General features: G+C 39.2%; 1 protein-coding gene across 13 annotated transcripts in view; it reads right to left on the bottom strand.

The window, feature by feature from the left end:
- Positions 1 to 19,490, bottom strand: part of ANKS1B (ankyrin repeat and sterile alpha motif domain containing 1B) — a 985,090-nt gene that overhangs the window by 68,816 nt on the left and 896,784 nt on the right. For 7 of the 13 annotated variants that reach the window (XM_019641710.1, XM_019641707.1, XM_019641711.1 and 4 more), the window contains 3 exons: positions 12,084 to 12,158; positions 5,441 to 5,569; positions 3,497 to 3,568 (listed from right to left, as the gene is read on the bottom strand). In XM_019641710.1, the coding sequence (XP_019497255.1) occupies positions 3,497 to 3,568; positions 5,441 to 5,569; positions 12,084 to 12,158 (276 nt within the window). The remainder of the gene's footprint in view (positions 1 to 3,496; positions 3,569 to 5,440; positions 5,570 to 12,083; positions 12,159 to 19,490) is intronic. The other 6 variants (XM_019641706.1, XM_019641709.1, XM_019641715.1 and 3 more) reach the window with 2 other exon arrangements.

Genomic DNA, 19,490 nt, shown 5'->3' with positions numbered 1-19,490 from the left:
TGAATAAACAGGTTTAGATAACTTAGAAAATAACCAATTGTGACTATCAAACACTCCAAATGTTTCTGAGAGGAGAAAACCCTGTTCAGTTTCTGCTGGGGCAAAGTGAATGTGTTCAAGTTAGTGTTGTAGAGATGAATACTTTCCAGTATCTAAGGATGCAATAAAAACTCTCCTGAAATTTTTTATTTATGTTAACACACTGGAATATACACCAAATCTCTACATATTGCTGTACCTACTAAATGACTGAATTTAGCCAGTGCTAATCTTACAAGCTCTTTAGGGTGCCTACAGCTATTTCTTTATCAGCATACATGGACTATATTTTCAGCTATTTTATTTTATTTATTTATTAATTTTTTTTAGCTGAGCCATCCTGCCACCTGTTGGCAGCTCAGCGGCAGCTCAGCTCGGGCCAGGAATCGAACCGGTGACCCTGTCGCTCAGAGCTTGCATTCTTGAGCGAGCTTTTAACCAACTGAGCCACTCGGCCGGCCCTCTTTTCAGCTATTTTAAAACTCAAGACAATAAAGGTTGCAGTGGCTTATGAGAGAGGTGGTACAGCCTGGGGTTCAGGCGGGTGCAGCTAAACTGCCTAGGTTCAAATCCTGGTTCCACCAAGTGGCGGGGCGACCCTGGGCAAGTTACATAACTTTCCTTGGCCATTGTTTCCCCACGTATAAAGTGGGGACAATGGCAATACTTACCTCACAATTCAATGAATTAATGCATATAATCATTTGTGCAGGGCCAGGCATACAGCTCTCAAGTGTTAACTGTTGTTAGTTTTAATGCACTGAGTTTAGGAGACCAGGTCTGTCTCATTTTTGGGATCATCTATGATAACCCCTCAGGTTGATGGCAACATGAAGACACCTGTATGATGATATTTCTGCTACTTTGGGGTGATTCATGTTAACATGCTGGACTTCTCCACTGGACTGTGAACTCAGTGAAAGCAGCAGCCAAATCTTAGTTATCTTTGTTAACAAACTACGTATAAATAAATATTTCTCAGAATATGGAACCACACTGATTTACTTCTTACTGGGAAAGAAACTTTAATTTCAGCTGAAATGCATACTGTTTTTTGTTTTTTTTTCCAATTAAGAGAGTAAGCCAGATGAAGTTTTAATCTATAAAACTTTGGCCTACTATGACTGTCTATCAACCTTCAAGATCATCTGTGTCCTGAAGTATTTTCCGTGGGAAGACCTGACTGCACCGGGACTTTTGGCTGAAACGCCACCATGTCCAGAACAGAGAAAACAACAACTTGAGGTTCAAACCGAAAATTAACTGCAAGTTGAAATCCACACCATTTTGAGTTGGTGAGACTTCTAATTCACAATCTGATAGTTCCCAGGAACAGATCAAACCCACACTCTGGCTCTGAAAGGCTGTGGTGAACCCATGAGTACAGCTTTAGCTTCCGTATCAGAGATTAACATTTATTTAATGTAGATGGGAAATAAGGACTTGTGATATTGTAAGAAGCAATAAAGTTCCTATTTTCATGTAAACTATTCAAAATAAATACCAATGGCTGCAAACCAGAAAAATGCCTCAGCGAAATTTAGAAATGCTTCTAAATAGATGGTCGTTTCTGTTTCATTTGAAGCAACAGACAAGTATTTAACTAAATTATTCTCCACTGAGACTATTAAAATGGCTTTGTTATTGCTATCAGAATGGAATTTCAGATCCATTTAATTTCAAGAAATTGAGTGAAATTCAAATCACAGATCGGGTGTATTTTAAATGGTGCTCTGAGCTCTACCCACTATTTATGCTGATTACAGCGCTGAAGTGGCTGGACTTAGATAACTGAGTTCATAGTACTAAACCAGAAGTGCCAAATTAATTTCTTAGGGTTATGTTCATGAATGGCTTAAAATTCTTATGAGGTTCGATGACTGAAAATGTTCCCATTTTCCTATTGTTCATTGGTGACATAATTTAGATCAGATATATATTTAGAATGCAAGATTTCCAGAATTATAAAACCAGGAAGAACCCTGTAGGGCATCTAGTCCAGCGTTCTCATTTCCTAAGTAAGAAAATGAGGCCCAGGAGAAGCCGGGGAAGAGAGAGGGTGTAGCAGTTAAATGCTTGGTTGGGCTCTGGCATCAGACAGACCTGAGTTCTAGTCCCAGACTGGCAAGTTATTCACTACGTGACCTGGGGAAAGCAATTTAACCTCTCTAAGCCTCAGTTTCTTCATCTGTAAACTGGGGATAATAATAATACTAATCTCATAGGTTTGTGGTAAATATTAAATAAGATAAACATGCACAGGACTCAGCACAGAAGGCTGGCGCACGGTAACTACTAAGTTATTATTATGACTAAAAAGTCACTCCTGAGCCAAGAAAGCAGCAACAGAACTAGAATTTAGAGTTCCTGACACATATCAGGGTTTTTCCCATCTAAACACAGTACCTGGAATAAATATTCATTGGTACTGACAATTTAAGTAGAACTCTACATCAAATAGAGGGATAATGGTTTCAGTCTTTCTCCTATTGAACTGATCAAAATATTAAATCGGCGATCACATGCTGAGGTCTCAATTTCATGAAGATTCACACAGGTTTAGCTTTTATGAGCCATGGGTATTACATGTTTACTTTTATAACTGTTTTAGTTCAATTATATGCTTTTCAATATTTCCCACACAAAGCTGTTCATATAAAATAAATGACAAGGTCTACTGGCTACAAATAAAGTTAGAGTTCATTTGCTAATGATCTTAAATTTGACTCTAGTTAGTTGCTACGTGGAATAAGTCCACTATTCTTAATTTGTACTGTCAGTCAGATATCGCTATAACCCCTATACCTCTGCTGTGGAGGAAGCAAGGATAAGGGACCACGAAAGACAAAGCTAACGTGGTTTGCAGTATGAGTGGGATTCGGTTTGGCTCATACAGGCTCCTAGGAACCCAGCAGTCACCAATCACAGGCGTTTGGAATGGCTGTTTTTGTCAACATGTATTGTTACAAGATTCAACTCAAAGAGTTTAACATGTTTCTTATACTAAATAAAAAAAAGAATAATTAAGCCTCAGAAAGAATTTTAGCTTTATATAATATGCTCTCAATACTTCTGCATTTGAACATTTTTAGTTAATTGGCAGTCTTTTCAGTATTCTCAGACTGTCAAGTGGGTGCTTAAAACATTTCCTTGTGATAAACTAAGGATCATTTTTATCCTAGTCTGGAGAATGATCAATGTATATACAATTTTAGATCTTTAAAAATAAGAGTAAATGTAATACGGTATAAATATATCAAATAGACATCAACTCAAACCACAGTGAGATAAGCTCCAGTATAAACATGAACAAAGCCCTAGCACCGTTTCATGTAACACCAATGTGATTTAGCAGACCAACAGATGAAGAAAATAGTAATTTTAAAGTGGCAATTTGTATCCATACCCAGTATTTAGTATTTCAGCGACTAGGAATACAATCATTTGGCAAACTCACCCGCATTTTTGCACAAGCATCCTGGGTTGATTCTGTCCCCCTGAGCTCTTTTATCAGCATAGAACCTAGATACTAAAATACAAAAAAATTCAATGGTTTATGAAAAACAAGGTATAAATATGAGTAGCGATTTAAAAACAAACGGTGGAAGTACTACTGGCTAGGTTTCCTGGCTGTAAGTTGTTGCACAACTTGTAAAAACGAACAGTAACTAATCCTAACAAATAAATGCATTTATAGAGAGAACGCAGCCGAGTCAACCACAGTTCTGAAAGCTACAAATTGCTCTTTATCATAAAACTGCAGCATTTTCTAAAGACGCCATCTTTCAAATCATATTTAACTGCAAAATGGGGGCATCTAAAAATGTTTTCCCTGTTTTTTTTGAGGCAGCAATGTCTGCAAAAATAAATCACCCTACCATCTATGTAATTATAGGGTTGTATGAGACAGCTGAGAAGCTGAGCAACACTCACCCCATTTGGGCTTAGTTGGCTGCATAGGTAATTAAAGTTAGGCTGTTCTTAGGCAGAGATGCCATTCTGGACGTTTTTTTATTCACAGCTGTGTGCCCTATGATGGTTGGTCCACCTGAGAATGGATGGGCGTGTGCGGGGAGGGAGAACGTCATTCTAAGTTGTTCCACAGCAGACGAGGCTGAGGCCCTGGTGGAAACTGACACTGGAGGGCTGAACGGGGTAGGAGAATGAGCAACTCTCTTCTCAGAAATCACCAACCCCTTTGCTGTTAGGTGACGGGAATCAATCCTGCCTCGGTACAAAACGTCACTCATGCTTCATGTTCTGGCTGGGGGCAAACTGTTTTTTTAGCAAACCGTCTATTTTGCCTTTCTACCTAATTGACTCCTCAACTTTTCGAAACTTCAACAGGGTTGCTTCCTTTTGTCATTTTCCCCTCTCTAATTTCCTTAAAAAAATAAAGTAAAAAGAGCTCTATGTGTCTTTTTTTTTTTAAGTGAATTAAAGTAATTATTTGCCCGATGTGACCGAGGAGATCCTGGCACTCTGCAAAAAACAGGGTTGGCAACCTGTCCTGCAGACCCGGGAAGACCCTGATCTGCAGAGGATGTGCAAGGGACATAGTGGCAGAAAGCCTGGTCAAAGGCATGCTCAGAAAGTCTCAGGGGCTTGGCATTTGAACTTTGGAGGAAGAAGGGGGCATTTCAACTCTACAGATTTGGGGAGATTGCTATTGAAATAAATCTAATGCTTCAAGATAAGCAAGCACAAACTGAAAAAAAAAGCCTAAAAGGCAATGAGATAACCAGCATGCCCATGTCTAATTAAGGAAAGTGATCTTGGTGAAATCCTTAACTTTTAAGGTATCAGGAAAGTTTGTCCTAATTGCAACATTTCTTTTTAAGAGAGGCCATTTCAACGTGCTGCCAAGGGTTCAGCCACTTTTTCCTGCTGTAGGCATGACAGCCACTTGCTTTCAAATCTATGGTCAATCTTTTAAACATTTACCTGTTCAGGTCACTCTCAGTTCTCAGCTAAGCTTGATTCCCTCTCCTATTAAAAAAAAATACTCAGGAATATAAACCTAATGACAATAATGAAAATAATCTCGTATTTATATAATGCGATAGATCCAAGGTTTTGAGACCACTGGTGAATGGAAATGCCTGTTTGTGCTATATTTATACCCATTCTCATGTAAAGATTTCACTTTATGACATTTCACTTAACATTTACAACTCTATAAGAAGAAGGCAAAACAGGCCTTAAGCTTACAAGGTTAAAAGGGTCATAAAGCTACCTGGACTTTCTCGGTGGAGAGAAGGCTACTTAAAAAAAAAGAGAGAAGGGGACAATCTCTTAAGACGATGGACATTCTGGTATATTTTCAATATGAAAGTAAAGAAACCAGAAATATACCACCTATCCCTGCTTACACCAAAATACTGAATTCAGGGTCACTTACAAAAGCCTTGTAATCACACGACTGGAAGATGAGCTTCTCCGGGTGGTGTTGCCAGTACTGTACTGGAGTTGAGGCTGTAGCTTCATTTGGAGGTCGCAAGGTAATGGAAGGTTCTCCCCAGTCTCCTGTCTAAAAATTACATTTATTCTAGAGGTAACATGAGCAGTAGGCAAATTTCATCCCCTATAGCTAGCCTGAGTTCACCTTATACACCTGTGCATGAAATGTGCAAATACATTTGTGCGTATTATATGTATATGAATACTTTCACTGCTTATTACGGTTTTATATGTGTTACCATGTTTTCCAAAGCTGAGTTAATTTTTCAGGTGTGAAAGAAGTTGAATTTTTCTATTTTTAGAATGATACTCTAAGGTAAGTAATTTTAAAATAAAACAAGAAGATATTAATAAATGGTGTAATGATTCATAATTTTCTGTTACAACAGAAAAGAACATCCATCTCTGAAAGAATTTTCTATCTGTTTTTAAACCTGACCATTTGAAATTTTTTAGTTTGAATTGCTTTTCTGTTCTGAATGCTCAGTTCCATAAATTTCAGTTCCCAAATATGACATGCACCATGTCCTTTGAATAATTTTATCTCTGGGGAGAAGGTACTGTGTGATATTCAAGTGTAGAAGAAAGATTTACTAATGGACAACTAGTTTCACTCACCTGAATTCATTTGTATTGCTATAATGCCACTGTGCTTGTTTTGGATGTACTCAGCTACCCTTTTCAGGAGCACTAAACATCAAAATACGAAGTTTGGTTACATGTGACATGTGTACTTAAGGATCCTGATTCACAAATACAAGCGTATTCACTTATGATGGGATATCATATAACACATATGTCCACTAAGGCAGACCTAACACAGAGGGATATCCCATCCATTATTTTATTTATCTTTTTTTTTTCATGAGGTTGGCCTTGACCTGTTTGACTACGACAAGCATACCTCATAGATAATGTGGGTTTGGTTCCAGACTAATGCAATAAAGTATATCAATAAAGAGAGTCGTAATCTTTTTTGCTGGTGGGAGGGCTTGCGTTCAATTTGTAAAAAAACGCAACATCCATGACGCTCAGTAAAGTGAAGTGCAAAAATATGCGGTCTGCCTGTGTACCGGTTTAGTGTAAGTATTTGGAACATCAGAGGCCGGTGTCGGCAGGTCTTTTCTGGGCTCTAGTCTGATTAGGTATCACACAGGGGAGATGTCTTACTCTTCTCCCTGGTCAAGATCCTGATTTTTCAAGATTCAGTTCTCAAATAGACATAACTAAAAACTAGACAATTTGGCAGATTTCCAAAGCCACCCTTTTCTACCCTGGATTTGGCTGGTCTTACAGAATTATGAGAAATAACCTTTCTCAGGAGTTGAAAGAATATAAAACAGTCTCATGAGCTTCAAAACCAAGGAAAACCTTGGTTAGAGACCAAGTTCTATGAAGGTACTAGCAAATGGGTTGACACTGCAGGGTTTCTTAAGTAGGATTTTCAAGGGGTCTAGGATAAGAATGTAAAATTGTGGATGTAGATGTATGTTTTTTTGGGAAAAAGGAAGTCCATAACTTTCACTAAATTCTCTGAAAGGATACAGAAACCCCCAAATGGTTAATAACCACAGTTCTCCAGAAATAGCTTCTATAAGATGTGTGTTTTGGGGAAGAGGACTAGCATGCCAATTTTCTCTGTACAGCTTGGACTTATATTAGGTGGCATATGAGGTGGCTGTCAATGCTGAAAAGTGTTAGGCATAGGCTTTGCCTTCTGGAAGTTTCTAGCTGGCTTTGAAAAACCAGAAGAAAATTCTAGAGCCCCTCAGGAATGAACGGGCCTTTTCACAGAGGCAGAAAGCCCGAAGCCTTTCTCTTTAAGACGGTCACCCCAATCACGGGAAGAGCAAAGCTTGTATCATGCTATCTCCTTGGCTTCTCACTGGAGTGTGTGACCCATCAGAACCCCTCTAGCTCCTCTCTCATGCTCTATTCTGAGCTTCTCAGTAAGCTAGTTTTCTTCTAGTTGCTGTAACTTGCATATGGCTTGGTTCTTCTATCGACTGCTGATATTGTTACGACTCTACCTGGGATATTCTATTTTAGCATTTTTGTCTGCTTTCTGATCCATCCATGACTCATTCTTGAGTTTTAATATTTATATGAATTTTTATTTGGTAAAAACAACTGACTGCAATTAATTTTAAAATTAAGTTTTCCTCTGACTTCCTATTTTGAGCTTTTCTTTTCCTTCTTCCTCAAACATTTGGATCTTTATTATGTTTCCAAGTCTTCATTTCAACTGGCCGTGATTTGCTCTAAAAAGAAAAACTAGTATAAAATTCAAAATGTAGGCTATGTGGATTTCAATATATATATATATTTTTTTTTTGAGGCTCAGTGTAATAACCTTTAAGTGATAATAGTTACAACTCTGGAAACATGTAGCTGTGAGTTTTTAACTAAAAGTTCTCCCCAAATCTAGCAAATCATCCTCTAATCTCCCCCATTAACTTTCTTCCTCTTTCTCCCTGCCCTCCCTCACTCCCCCCCCCCCAAAAAGCAACAACAACATAGCGAACAGGCGTTGTACACTGAAGTCACAGGTAACACTGTTAACAGAACAACAGAAGTTTGCACGCAACTCCGTGGAATGATACAAAAGGAGCTGGCTGACATCAAAAGATCCTTCGATCCAGCATCTGCTGATGTAACAACACAAACCAAGCATCAGATCTTCACGTTAGCCCTGTCATAGTTTAGCTGAGGTACCTTGGCCGAGCTCAACAGGCAGTTTTCAAAACAGCCTAAACAGACATGGCAGGAGCTGGGAGCACCAGGGGTTGTCGGGCAAGGGTTGGAAATAGGGCTGGGGGAGGGGGCAGTGGGGTGAAGCTGAGGTTACAGGGACATTTCAGGTGTTAGTACATTAAGCATGCAAATCATACGCAAACTCATTCTCTAATAGTTGAATTAACTCAGGCACTTTTATAATTAAACTTCAAAGTGAGTTCCATACACTTAAAGCAGAACTACAGCCAAATGCTGATCCAAATATTTACACCATCCACATCAGTCATAGCAGCCATTTTGGGAATAACAAACCACCTCCATTTGGAAATCATACGATCTCTTATTAGATAACCACTTGAAGAAATCAGTGGCACATCCATTTAGCTTTGTTTAGGCAGCACCATCATCTGCTCTCCTCTGACTCCACTTTATCCAGAAATCACAAACCGCCTGCTTTGAATCACGTGAACTCACAAGGCTTCCCCTACGTGTACGGGGAAGATGATTATAGGGTAGAGAAACATAATCCTTACTTTATTTTCTTTCTGGCCTTGAAACACTGCTCCAGTTCAAATATTTTTAAATTCCCTACCTTGATTGAATCTACCTTTCTGGAAATAGAAATTGAGTTTTGTCATACTGAGTGGTATTTCCAGAAACTCGTTTTCAAACAGAGGGAAACGTGTTCTTAGGATTGAATTTATAAGGAAGTAAATTTCTTTTCTCCCTGGAAACTCATCAGCTTTTTTTTTTTTTAACCTTAGATCTAAGACTATTTAGAAGACTCAGCTTGTACATGTCGATTTTTCTCTTTGGAATTAATTTAATGGGAATGAATGACTTGGCATTAATTACACTATTATAAAGGACATGTACATATGGCCTTGGCCCTTGGATGGGATTCAGCTTCACCTGGTTGATTGACAATAAAAACAAGAGTTCAGAGAACAAGGGTGCTTTAGGTCTCACCTCTCCTGGTGGCTGAATTACAGCAGGAATGAGTTAGGAGGAGCTAGCTAGACTAGTGACTACATGGAGTAGCAAAAGAGGCCAAAAGCAAATAGGTTTTTTTTTTCTTTGCCTAAAATAAATTTAAATTGTGAAGCCCAGTATTAGGTCTATTTAAATAGTGTATTCATATCCAGATAATACCTATATTTTTTCAGGTAAATGAAAAAAAATTAATTTAATAATTTTCCAGTTAAAAATGTTTATTAAACATGAAATAAAAGTCAATGGATCTAAAAGTTCTTTTGCCTCAAATAATGGTTTATAATCAATCCTTATCTTTAATGAAAAGTAGATCTAAACATGGGTAACAATGAAGCAATAACATTTAATTAGAATAAAAAAATAGGAGAAGTTTGGGGTAAATTCTGTCATATTTTGAATTATTATTGATTGGCAGTACTTTTAAAAGGCTTAAGTAATTACAGAAGAAAAATTAAAATGATTCAAGCCCCTCTTACTAAATGTCTTCAGGCTACCTCTTTAGAGCTTGAAATACTTAGAGAAAACGTTACCTTTAGGTTTATGTATTGAATGATCTTAGAATTCCAATAATTTGGTCATGGCTTAAAAATCTCACTTACTTGGTATGTATGTATTTATTTCCTTTAGGGTATATTGATTAAACAGAGGAAAATGTACATCATTAACTATCCCTCCAAGCTCAAATAAAAATTAACCTTCCCCTATAAAGAAAAAGCTTAATTTGAGATTGGAGTTTTAAATAGCGACTGGATTCTGTTTAACAGGTTATTTACCAACTGCCGAATGGAAATTTATAGCCTGGCTGAGTTTGAAGGATTACAATTGGGTTGTACCTAATATGATGTAATTAAATGTCTTATACCATACCAGCTGAAAAACATAAAACCACTAGCTGAATTTAGTTATTAAAGAGGAAAAAAAATTCAAATTCTATAGATTTTTATTGGATGGCAGAGTCCAAAATGCAGCTTTTAGCTTTGTATTATTTCAAAAGGTGGTAAAACTGCATGGTTTTAGTTCATATGCACCAGATACCTAAGGCTAACGCTAAAACGTCATATTGTATAGCTCTCTCCCCTAAAACGGAAAACTGAAGATATTATACATTCTATAAGCTTTGAGAACACAAAGGGGAAATGTGGTCTATATTCTTATTTTCTTCTTGAGGAAAACGTATCCTAGGGATGTCAGTAAATAAAACCATGGTTATGACTTAGCTTTCTAATATGAACAGAAAGGTACGGTATTTTCCAAATCTTGTATTACTTTTAAAAATGTTTTAAAATTAGGATTTAATTGATTTTTTTCAAATAGAAGCTTTTAAATCTTTTCTACTGGGAACGGCTCCCACCTACCTGCCTATAAATTTAGATTTGCATATTAACAAACATTATCCTTTTCTTCAGAACACTTAATGAAAAAGTTAAATGATTTTAAATGACTATTATCATTTTAAGGTTTCCCTTTCAGTGATTCTGACAAATATCAGAGATGGGCTCCCCAAACAAACACACATAAGATCTATGTGATTACATTTACTTTCTGTGATCGCTACGGCTTTGAGGAATGAATGTTGCCGATAGCTCTATGCTTATAACGATGCACATACAGATATCTGGATATGAATGTAAAGAAAAGCCTCCTACAAACATTTGCACACACACATGAAAGCAGGATGCTGTGGTAGTTCCTTTAAAAAAATCTTCAAGAATGAAGAACGCTAGTTTGGTCAAATGCAGTTGGTTATACTAAATGTGTTCCCTTTGATGATAAAGAGCAGAGATGGCCACTTCAGAACACAAAGAGCACTGGTTAGCGTTTACAGGTTCAGGAGGAACTGCTGGGTCACTGGAGCACCAGCACTAGGCAATGAATCTGCCCCACGGTCCCCAGGAGCCAGAAGTCCCATGCAAGGGAGGAGGGGCGTGCCTGATGTGACATCCCAAGAGAGGCCCTTCACATGCTGCCCCTGGAGCTCTGCTTAGTGATTCTCAACCAAATGTCTCAACCTCTCAGACAGCAGGCCATCCAATGGGAAAAATTTAACAGGATGTGAAAATAGGATTGTATTTTAAAATACGACACGAAAAAAACCAGACATTAAAATGTTTACTTTCCAAACAAAAATGATTTTTTAAAAAAGAATGCAAAGGTGAAATGTGAACATTAAAAATTTTTTGTTATTAAATTTATTGTGGTGACATTGGTTAGTAGATATGTGAACATTTGAATATTTAGCAGCTCAGAGTAAAAATAGGTCACGGTTTCAAGCACGTTCCAAAGATCAATTCAGTACTGTCAAATGGAAAAGGCTGAGAACCACTTTTAGCTGTAATTGTGCCTCTCCTGGCTACCCTCCTCCCACATTTGCATAAAATTTATACAGAATATCATGCAAATCATACTCAAATGTTTCTCACGAGTAAAGCATATGAACCTTTGAGAACTGTTAGACACAATGGCTTGAATAGTCCATGGACACAGGGAGGTACAAAATGGGGAAGAAAAACACTGATATATACATGTGTATATATATCAATTTACCCTTTTCCTTCTTCCTGAAAAAGCAAGTTAACACAGACACCTGGGATGAAAACCAAAACTCACATGGGACAGATTTTAACTGTGGATTTCAAAACCAAGTATGTTTTTCATTTTAGGACAATGTTTGCACGTCAATAGTCACAAGGCACAGTGAATGAAGTAATAATAGACAAAAAAAAAATCTCAGGAGTCATTAGACACCACAAATTTTCTGCATTGCCAGGACATACCTCCTATGGCTATTGACAACACTTTGCAACACATTACATAGCGCAAGTTCAGGACGAGTAAATAACCATTTGTAACCTTACATTATGAACCTGATGGATGGCTGAGAAAGGAAATCCCGCGTTCTGATTCGTCCATATCTCACAGACAGACGACTGCTGATATAAACAGAAAACTATCTTATCTTGTCAATATTTAAAACATGGCAGCTACCAAGGTAGCATCAAGGAAGAGAAGGAGGAAAATAATAAAAAGCAAAGAAGCACATTTCTTGAAAAAAAAAAAAGCTCAAAAAATGCCCAAGGGTTTAATCATTGACTGTCAAGCCATTCTTTTGCTTACAAACATTTTGGGTTGGCTAGAATAGAAAGACCATTTATGCATTAGTTTTATATCAAGGGAAATTACCAATCACGCTGGAAGAAGTGAGCTGTGTTTTACATTTGCCGAAGAGAATGGAAATACCTTCCCTCTTCACATCATTCATTTCAGAAGATCAATATTTTCATGAGGTTCAAGAAAGATAGGGAACAAACCTTCAACACAGGTCAAACATTTACATTTGCTTATCTTCACATGACCATGAGCAAACGATGCAATAAAATGACTTTCCTAATTCGGTCATTGCTCCATTTGATAAACCTAGGAGATAGTTTTCCCTCCAGACTTCTCAAGGTCAAAACAGTAGTTAACAAGGGGAAACGTGTCAGTTTGCCACCCAGCAGTGGGAGTGTGTGGTGGTGGAGGTGGCCAGAGGGAGGCTGGAGCAGGGAGGTGGGGGAGCTCAGTTCCATTATTCAAGCAGAAACTTCGGGGAACAGCACTTTTGCACCTAATGAATCGGCTCCGTAATTTGCTCTCTCTACCACACCATTACCAATCTAATAACTAACAATTATTAAAAGGCAATAATATTTGCTTTGGACCAAATGCCAAACTAACCAACACCTCCCACCCAGGAGTTATAGTAGAAACCACCAAAGAAAGGGACTAGCCTCCTGGCTGACCTTCACAGTGCTCTTCCCCTGAATCCCATCATTCTAAAAAGACACCGTGAAATTGAATCGCAGAAAATGGCAGAGCGCCTAAACTTATTCAGCAAGTGCTAAGAACGTCCCCAGAATTCACAAAGAGATCGTACAAAGATCAGTGCAGGAAGGCGATAAGAACATAACCACAACTGGGTTTAGAAACCCAGCAAAGAATAATATCATTGGCAAAAAAATTAAGGAAAAGAAAGTTTCTCCCTGGCTAAAGGTTTCCTCCACCTTCACCCTCCCAGAAATGCTCACTAGAGATTGAACGTCTCACTCTAGTTACAACGGCATCGCACACACACCTACATCTTTGCTTTCCATCCCTTTTGTCATCTGGATGGCTTGCTGGGGACAGACTGTCAGGTAACTGGCATTCTGTTAAATAAGAAAGATCCCCAGGGTTTGACCAAAAGGCACCTCCCACCACCTTCCACTGGAACCAGCTCTTCCCACAGCACTCTCTAAACTGCGGGTTACCTTCTCCACAGGGCCATCTTCCTCTTCTTACTTTTCAAAAATTAAATCTCTAGCAAGTTAAGTCTTGGGCCCATTATCTCCCCAGCCGGGTCTCCAATAGCTGCCATTTCATTTAAATATATCAACTCCATGCTTTAGTGGGATCACCATCTGACACCGTAGCACGCTATCACAGTATTTATTATTGACAATATTCCCCATGCTGTGCAATACATCTCCATGACTCATTTGTTTTATACCTGGAAATCTGAGCTTCTTATTCCCCTTCACCATTCCTCCCTGTTTTAATTTTTCAATTACAGTTGACATTCAATATTATTTTATATTAATTTCAGGGGTACAGCAAAGTGGTTAGACATTTATATAATTTAAGAAGTGATCCCCCTGACTAGTCTAGTACCCACCTGGCACCATACATAGTTATTAAAATATTACTGACTATATTTCCCTATGCTGTACTTTACATGACTATTTTGTAATTGCCAATTTGTACTTCTTAATCCCTTCACCTTTTTCACCCTGCCCTCCAACCCTCTCCCATCTATCACCCCAACAAATCTAGTACCCTTTTGACACCATACATAATTGTTACAATAATCATATTGACTATATTCCTTATGCTATACCCTATATCCCCATAAATACTGTGTAACAACCAACTTTTACTTAATTCCTTCACCTTTTTCACCCATTGTCAATCCCCCTCCCATCTTGCAACCATAAAATGTTCTCTGTATTATGACCTTGTTTCTGTTTTGTTTGTTTATTTTGTTCTTTAGATTCTACTTATAAGTGAAATCAGATGACATTTGCTTTCTCTGACATACTACACTCAGCACAATACCCTTTAGGTCCATCCATGTTGTTGCAGATGGCAAGATTTCATTCCTTTTTATGGCTGGGTAATATTCCATTGTATATGTACCACCTCTTCTTTATCCATTTGTTCATTCAGGAACACCCAGGCTGCCTCCACATCTCGGCCATTGCAAACCATGCTGCAATGAACATGTGGATGCACACATCCCGTCGAAGTAGTGTTTTGGATTTCTTCGAATAAATACCCAGAAGTGGTTGGTCTCTTGTTATAGCCTTTGTTTTAAAGTCTGTTTTGTCTGATGTAAGTATTGCTACTCCAGCTTTGTTTTTATTTCCATTTTCATGAAATAACTTTTTCCACCTCTTTACTTTCAGTCTGTTGTGTCTTTTGATCTGAAGTGAGTCTCTTGTAGGCAGCATATGTAAGGGTCTTGTTTTCTTATCCATTCAGCCACGCTATTTCTTGGAACATTTAATCCATTTAAACCTAAAGTAATTGTTGATAGATATGTAGTTGTTGTCATTTTATTATTCATAGTTTTAAATTTTTTTTCTTCTTCTCCTTATATAAGTTCCTCTAACATTCCTTGTAATACTGGATAGGGGGTGATAAACTCCCCTAACTTTTTCTTGTCTGGGCGGATCTATCTGTCTTTCGATTCTATAGCCCTGCTGGATTGAGTAATCTTAATTGTAGGTCTTTGCTTTTCCTCACTTTGAGTATTTTGTGCCAATCCCTTCTGGCCTGCAAAGTTTCTGTTGAAAAATCAGCTAAGAGACTGATGGGAGCTCCCTTGTAGGTAACCAGCTGCTTTTCTCTTGCTGCTTTTAATACTCTTTCTTTAACTTTGACATTTTCATTATGATGTATCTTGGTGTGGGCCTACTTGGGTTCATCTTGTTCGGGACTCTCTGTGCTTCCCGGGCTTGACTATCCACTTCCTTCACCAGATTAAGGAAATTTTATGTCACTATTTCTTCAAATAGGTTTTCAATTCTCTGTTCTCTTTCTTCTCCTTCTGGTACCCCTATGATGTGCCTGATGTTGTCCCAGAGGCCCCTTAAACTCTCATTTTTTTAGATTCTTTTTTCTTTTTGTTGTTCTGATTGGGTGTTTTTTTGCTACCTTATCTTCTAAATTGCTGATTTGATCCTCTGCTTCATCTAATCTATTGCTAATTCCCTCTAATATATTCATTTCAGTTATTGTATTCTTTATTTTTGACTGGTTCTTTTTTATGTTTTCTACCTCTACTTTTATGTTTCCTGTCTCTTTGTTGAAGTTCTCCCTGAGATCACTGAGCAACCTTATAACTAGTGTTATGAACTCTGGGTTTAATAGATTGCTTGTCTACAATTTGTTTTGTTATTTTTCTGGGCTTTTTTTCTGTTCTTTCATTTGGGACATGTTTCTTTGTCTCCCCATTTTGGTGCCTCCCTGTTTTTGTTTCTATGTATTAGGTAGGGCTGTTATGTCTCCCAGTCTTGGTAGAGTGGCCTTATGTAGTCATTGTTGTCCTGTGGGGCCATGACACAGTCTCCCTGGTTACCCGAGCTGGGTGCTCCAGGTGTGTCCCTTGTGTGGGTTGTGTGTGCCCTCCTACTGTAGTTGAGCCTAGATTGCTATTGGCACATCAATGGGAGGGACTGACCCTGGGCTCACTGATTGTGAGGATGGGCCGTGACTACAGTGGAGGAACTTTCGTGCAGGGGTTGACCCTATGGAGCAGGATTTGCTTTAGTACGACTTTGTGCCTGCCCAGTCTGCCCTCTGGGTGTGTTGTCCTCAGAGGTGGCCACTGATGCTCTGAAGTTGGTCACTAGGCGTGATAGCCCTGGGGCCTCCTGGGAAGGGACCCATTGCAGACCAAGTTCAGCCACAACCCGTGCCCTGCCCAGGGCCACCTGGCATGAGCCAGAAACCAATCTGCAGATATTTTCTACCCATGCTGTGCCCTGAGAGACCAAGCCACAAATCAAGGCTGGCTGTTGCTAGTGCCAGGCTTAGTTAGGGCTGCTCAGCCAGAAGTATGGAACACAATGAAATCATATGCTGTTTGTTTGGGTTTTGTAAACCTTTGAGAGATTTTTAGGAAAGTCTGCAGCATGAGCTAAGATAGGCCATTTGTATGGAAAAGCCACTGGAAGCGGCTTAGGTGGGCCCAAAATTTGGTGGGATGGTGTCTCATCATCACTGGGGCGGAATAAATGAACGGTGTTAGCAAGGTTGATGGGGACTCAGACATGGCGTCTGCCTGCATCTGCATGCCGGGAGAAGGCGGGCTCAACAAAGAAACAATGGCTTCTGCCAGCTCCTCAGACTGAGAGAAAGCTGCCCCTCCAGCTCTCACCCTGAGGCCAGACAACTTGGTTCCTCCCTGTATGTCCCTGAAGCCTTTCTATCTGCTGCCCCAGCACTTGAGCTCAGAATAAGTGAGTCTGTCAGCGAGAAAGTCTATGTGAGGGCCCTTTAAGAGGAGCCCCTAGGACTGCATCTGCCCTCATCTCACTCAGCCATAGTCTTTGCTGGTTTTCACTTCCTGGCACTGAAACCCTGGTTTGGGAAGTGTGCTGTGGGGCTGGGACCCCTTGCTCCTCTAAAGGGATCTCTGCAGCTGAGATATCCCTCCTGATTTTGAACAAACACATGTGTGGGACCAGCCCTTTCCGCATCTCAGCCCCCTCTTACCAGTCTCAAGATGGCTCCTTCTGTATGTCCGTAGTTGTAGGGCTTAAGTTCAGCTAGATTTCAGGCGATTCTCAACATTGGCTGTGCTGTAGTGTAGTTGTAATTTTGATGTGGTCATGAGAGAAGGTAGGCACAGAGTTTACCTACTCCGCCATCTTGATCAGAAATCCCGACAAGGGCTTCTTTTTAAATGGCAGTCTCCGAGTTGTCTCTGATGGTTGTCACTGGTACTCAGTATAACACTAACTTGGCCTCTGATGCCCTCTTGTAGAAGCTGCCCTGCCCCGGGTTGTACCGTATCTAAGTGGGTTCTCTGGAGGGCTTTGCTGGGGTGTGGAGGCGGCCCCCACCGCACCGTTCCTGGTGTGAGAGACCTGGCTCTAGCTTGACTTCCTGCACTCAGCCCTCCCTGTGCACGTGCCTATCCTCCCTCTGCAAGTCCACTCGAATCACATGGACACATCCTTGCCATGCAAGGCAGGCTGCTCGGTGACCACTCCCCCTCCCTGCCAGGATATCTCTTTCTAATTCTCTATGCTTCAGATCAGGTTGGTGCTATGTACATGTGTCTGCCAAAAGTCCAACTGTGGAAAGAAACGCCAGTTTCCTCTCCGGCAGGCACCCCCAGTATGGACAACCGTTCCTCTTGGCGTTCTCACTAGGCTTGCAGTGCATAAGGACACAGCCATTCACTTCTTCCATGGGAAGGGAGGAAAAGCTTCAGCTCTTTCCACAGGGGCTTAGACAATTCTGTATTTCCTCAGCACCAATCTTCTGCTATATGGACTGGTCTCTGACAGGCAGGGCAGGCCTACCCACTTTCGGTAAACCTCAACCAGGGTGTAGCTTTCTCTTCAGAATGTGTGGTACTTAGTACCTACAGGAAGGTTCCCACCTAGCATCCTGCTACATGAATATTATCTTCCAACAGTCACAGCAAGTTACCAGAGAGCTAACGAGGAAAACAAGGGTCCCGTGCCATACCTACTTTATTTTTTAAAATCCATGTAAAAATTTTCTCAAGGAAGAAAAAAAACCCCACTCTGAAGAGAATTCATATGTGGCTTACCTACCTTTTAAAGAAGTTACAATAACTATTTTCCATTTATAAAAGCTGTTTTAAATTTCAAAATGGTAAAACCTCTGTAATTTCCAATAATTACGTGACTCAGTGAAAATGGTAAAAAGTCAGATTTTTAAGAGTTTAAAATAAAGGCAGTTAATTGTATTTTAATTATGAGGTTTTTTTTTTAATTTTTATTTTTAACTGATATATTTCAGATATCACAGTAATTCTGTTGACAAAAGATTTATCAGGCTCATAGAGCAGTAACTTATAATGGACCACCTGTAACGGGTGCTTTCATAATATGAAAAGGGTCTCCTAGACACATGGTTACTAGACTGAGTGCTAGAATAAATTTTTTAAATACAAAAGTTTCCACTGCAGAATTTCATTACATTTACGAAGACAACATTTCAGGATACAACATGTATTAAAGTACTGAGGTTTGAAAAGTTTTGAGAAAGTGGTAAAATTTCATCTGAGGCCCCAAATTCTTAGAACAGTAGTGGTGTAAATCTAAGTTTTAATTAAGCCTTAGAACATCTTCCTCTGTAAAGACGGGTAATAGAACTTGATCTACATATTTCCCTAGGGTGTTGTGCAGCTCATGGCAAGCTTCAACAGGGGGGGACTTTTTCACAATTTCTAGGACCTAGAATGTAGAAGGCTGTCAAATGCATTCACTGAATGAATGGAATCATAGAATATGTTCAAAATGTCTTGGTAAATGGTAAAGCACTGTAGGAACATTAATTAATGTTACCTGTTATCATTTGTAGTTGGCCAAGTTTCTTTTTGCCACTCGTGCCTTTAAACTATGTCACTGCTGACACACTTCTGGTAAAAAGCACCAGAAATTAACCCTGTAGATTTCTTGTTAGAAAAGTTCTCATTTTTTCCTGATAAGGGCTGGAAAAGGGCTGCCGACTTCGTTGAAGAGAAAAGGTACATCTGTAATTAACACACCTAGATTATTAAGAGCTGCTTGTGGAGGGAGAACTTGTAACAATTCTCTAAAAGGATGTTAAACATCCCTTTGCAATTTCATTTGCTTATTAATTTTCTCTCAATCCCTTTCCTACATATACTGCAAAGGCCAGTGTAGTTTATCTGAACCTCAATTACCATGAAATCCAAAGAAATGGCTTAAGTAAAATATAGTAGTCTAATAACTGAGATGTAATTAATAATTTAATGTTTATTAAATGAAGTCAACACACACTTGAAGGGGTCTAATTTTATCTTTAGTTCAGACCTATCTCCTGACTGGAAACGTTTTCTTAAAATACAACACACATCTATTTCACTTTTTTTTTTTTTTTTAGCTGAGCCATCTTGCTACCTGTTGGCAGTTCAGCGGCTGCTCAGCTCGGGCTGGACTCGAACCGCTGTTGCTCAGAGC

This window comes from Hipposideros armiger, unplaced genomic scaffold (assembly GCF_001890085.2).
Source record: "Hipposideros armiger isolate ML-2016 unplaced genomic scaffold, ASM189008v1 scaffold_63, whole genome shotgun sequence".
Taxonomy (NCBI): domain Eukaryota; kingdom Metazoa; phylum Chordata; class Mammalia; order Chiroptera; family Hipposideridae; genus Hipposideros; species Hipposideros armiger.
The sequence above is the reverse complement of the archived record's forward strand: the minus strand, read 5'-3'. Positions and strand labels throughout refer to the sequence as shown.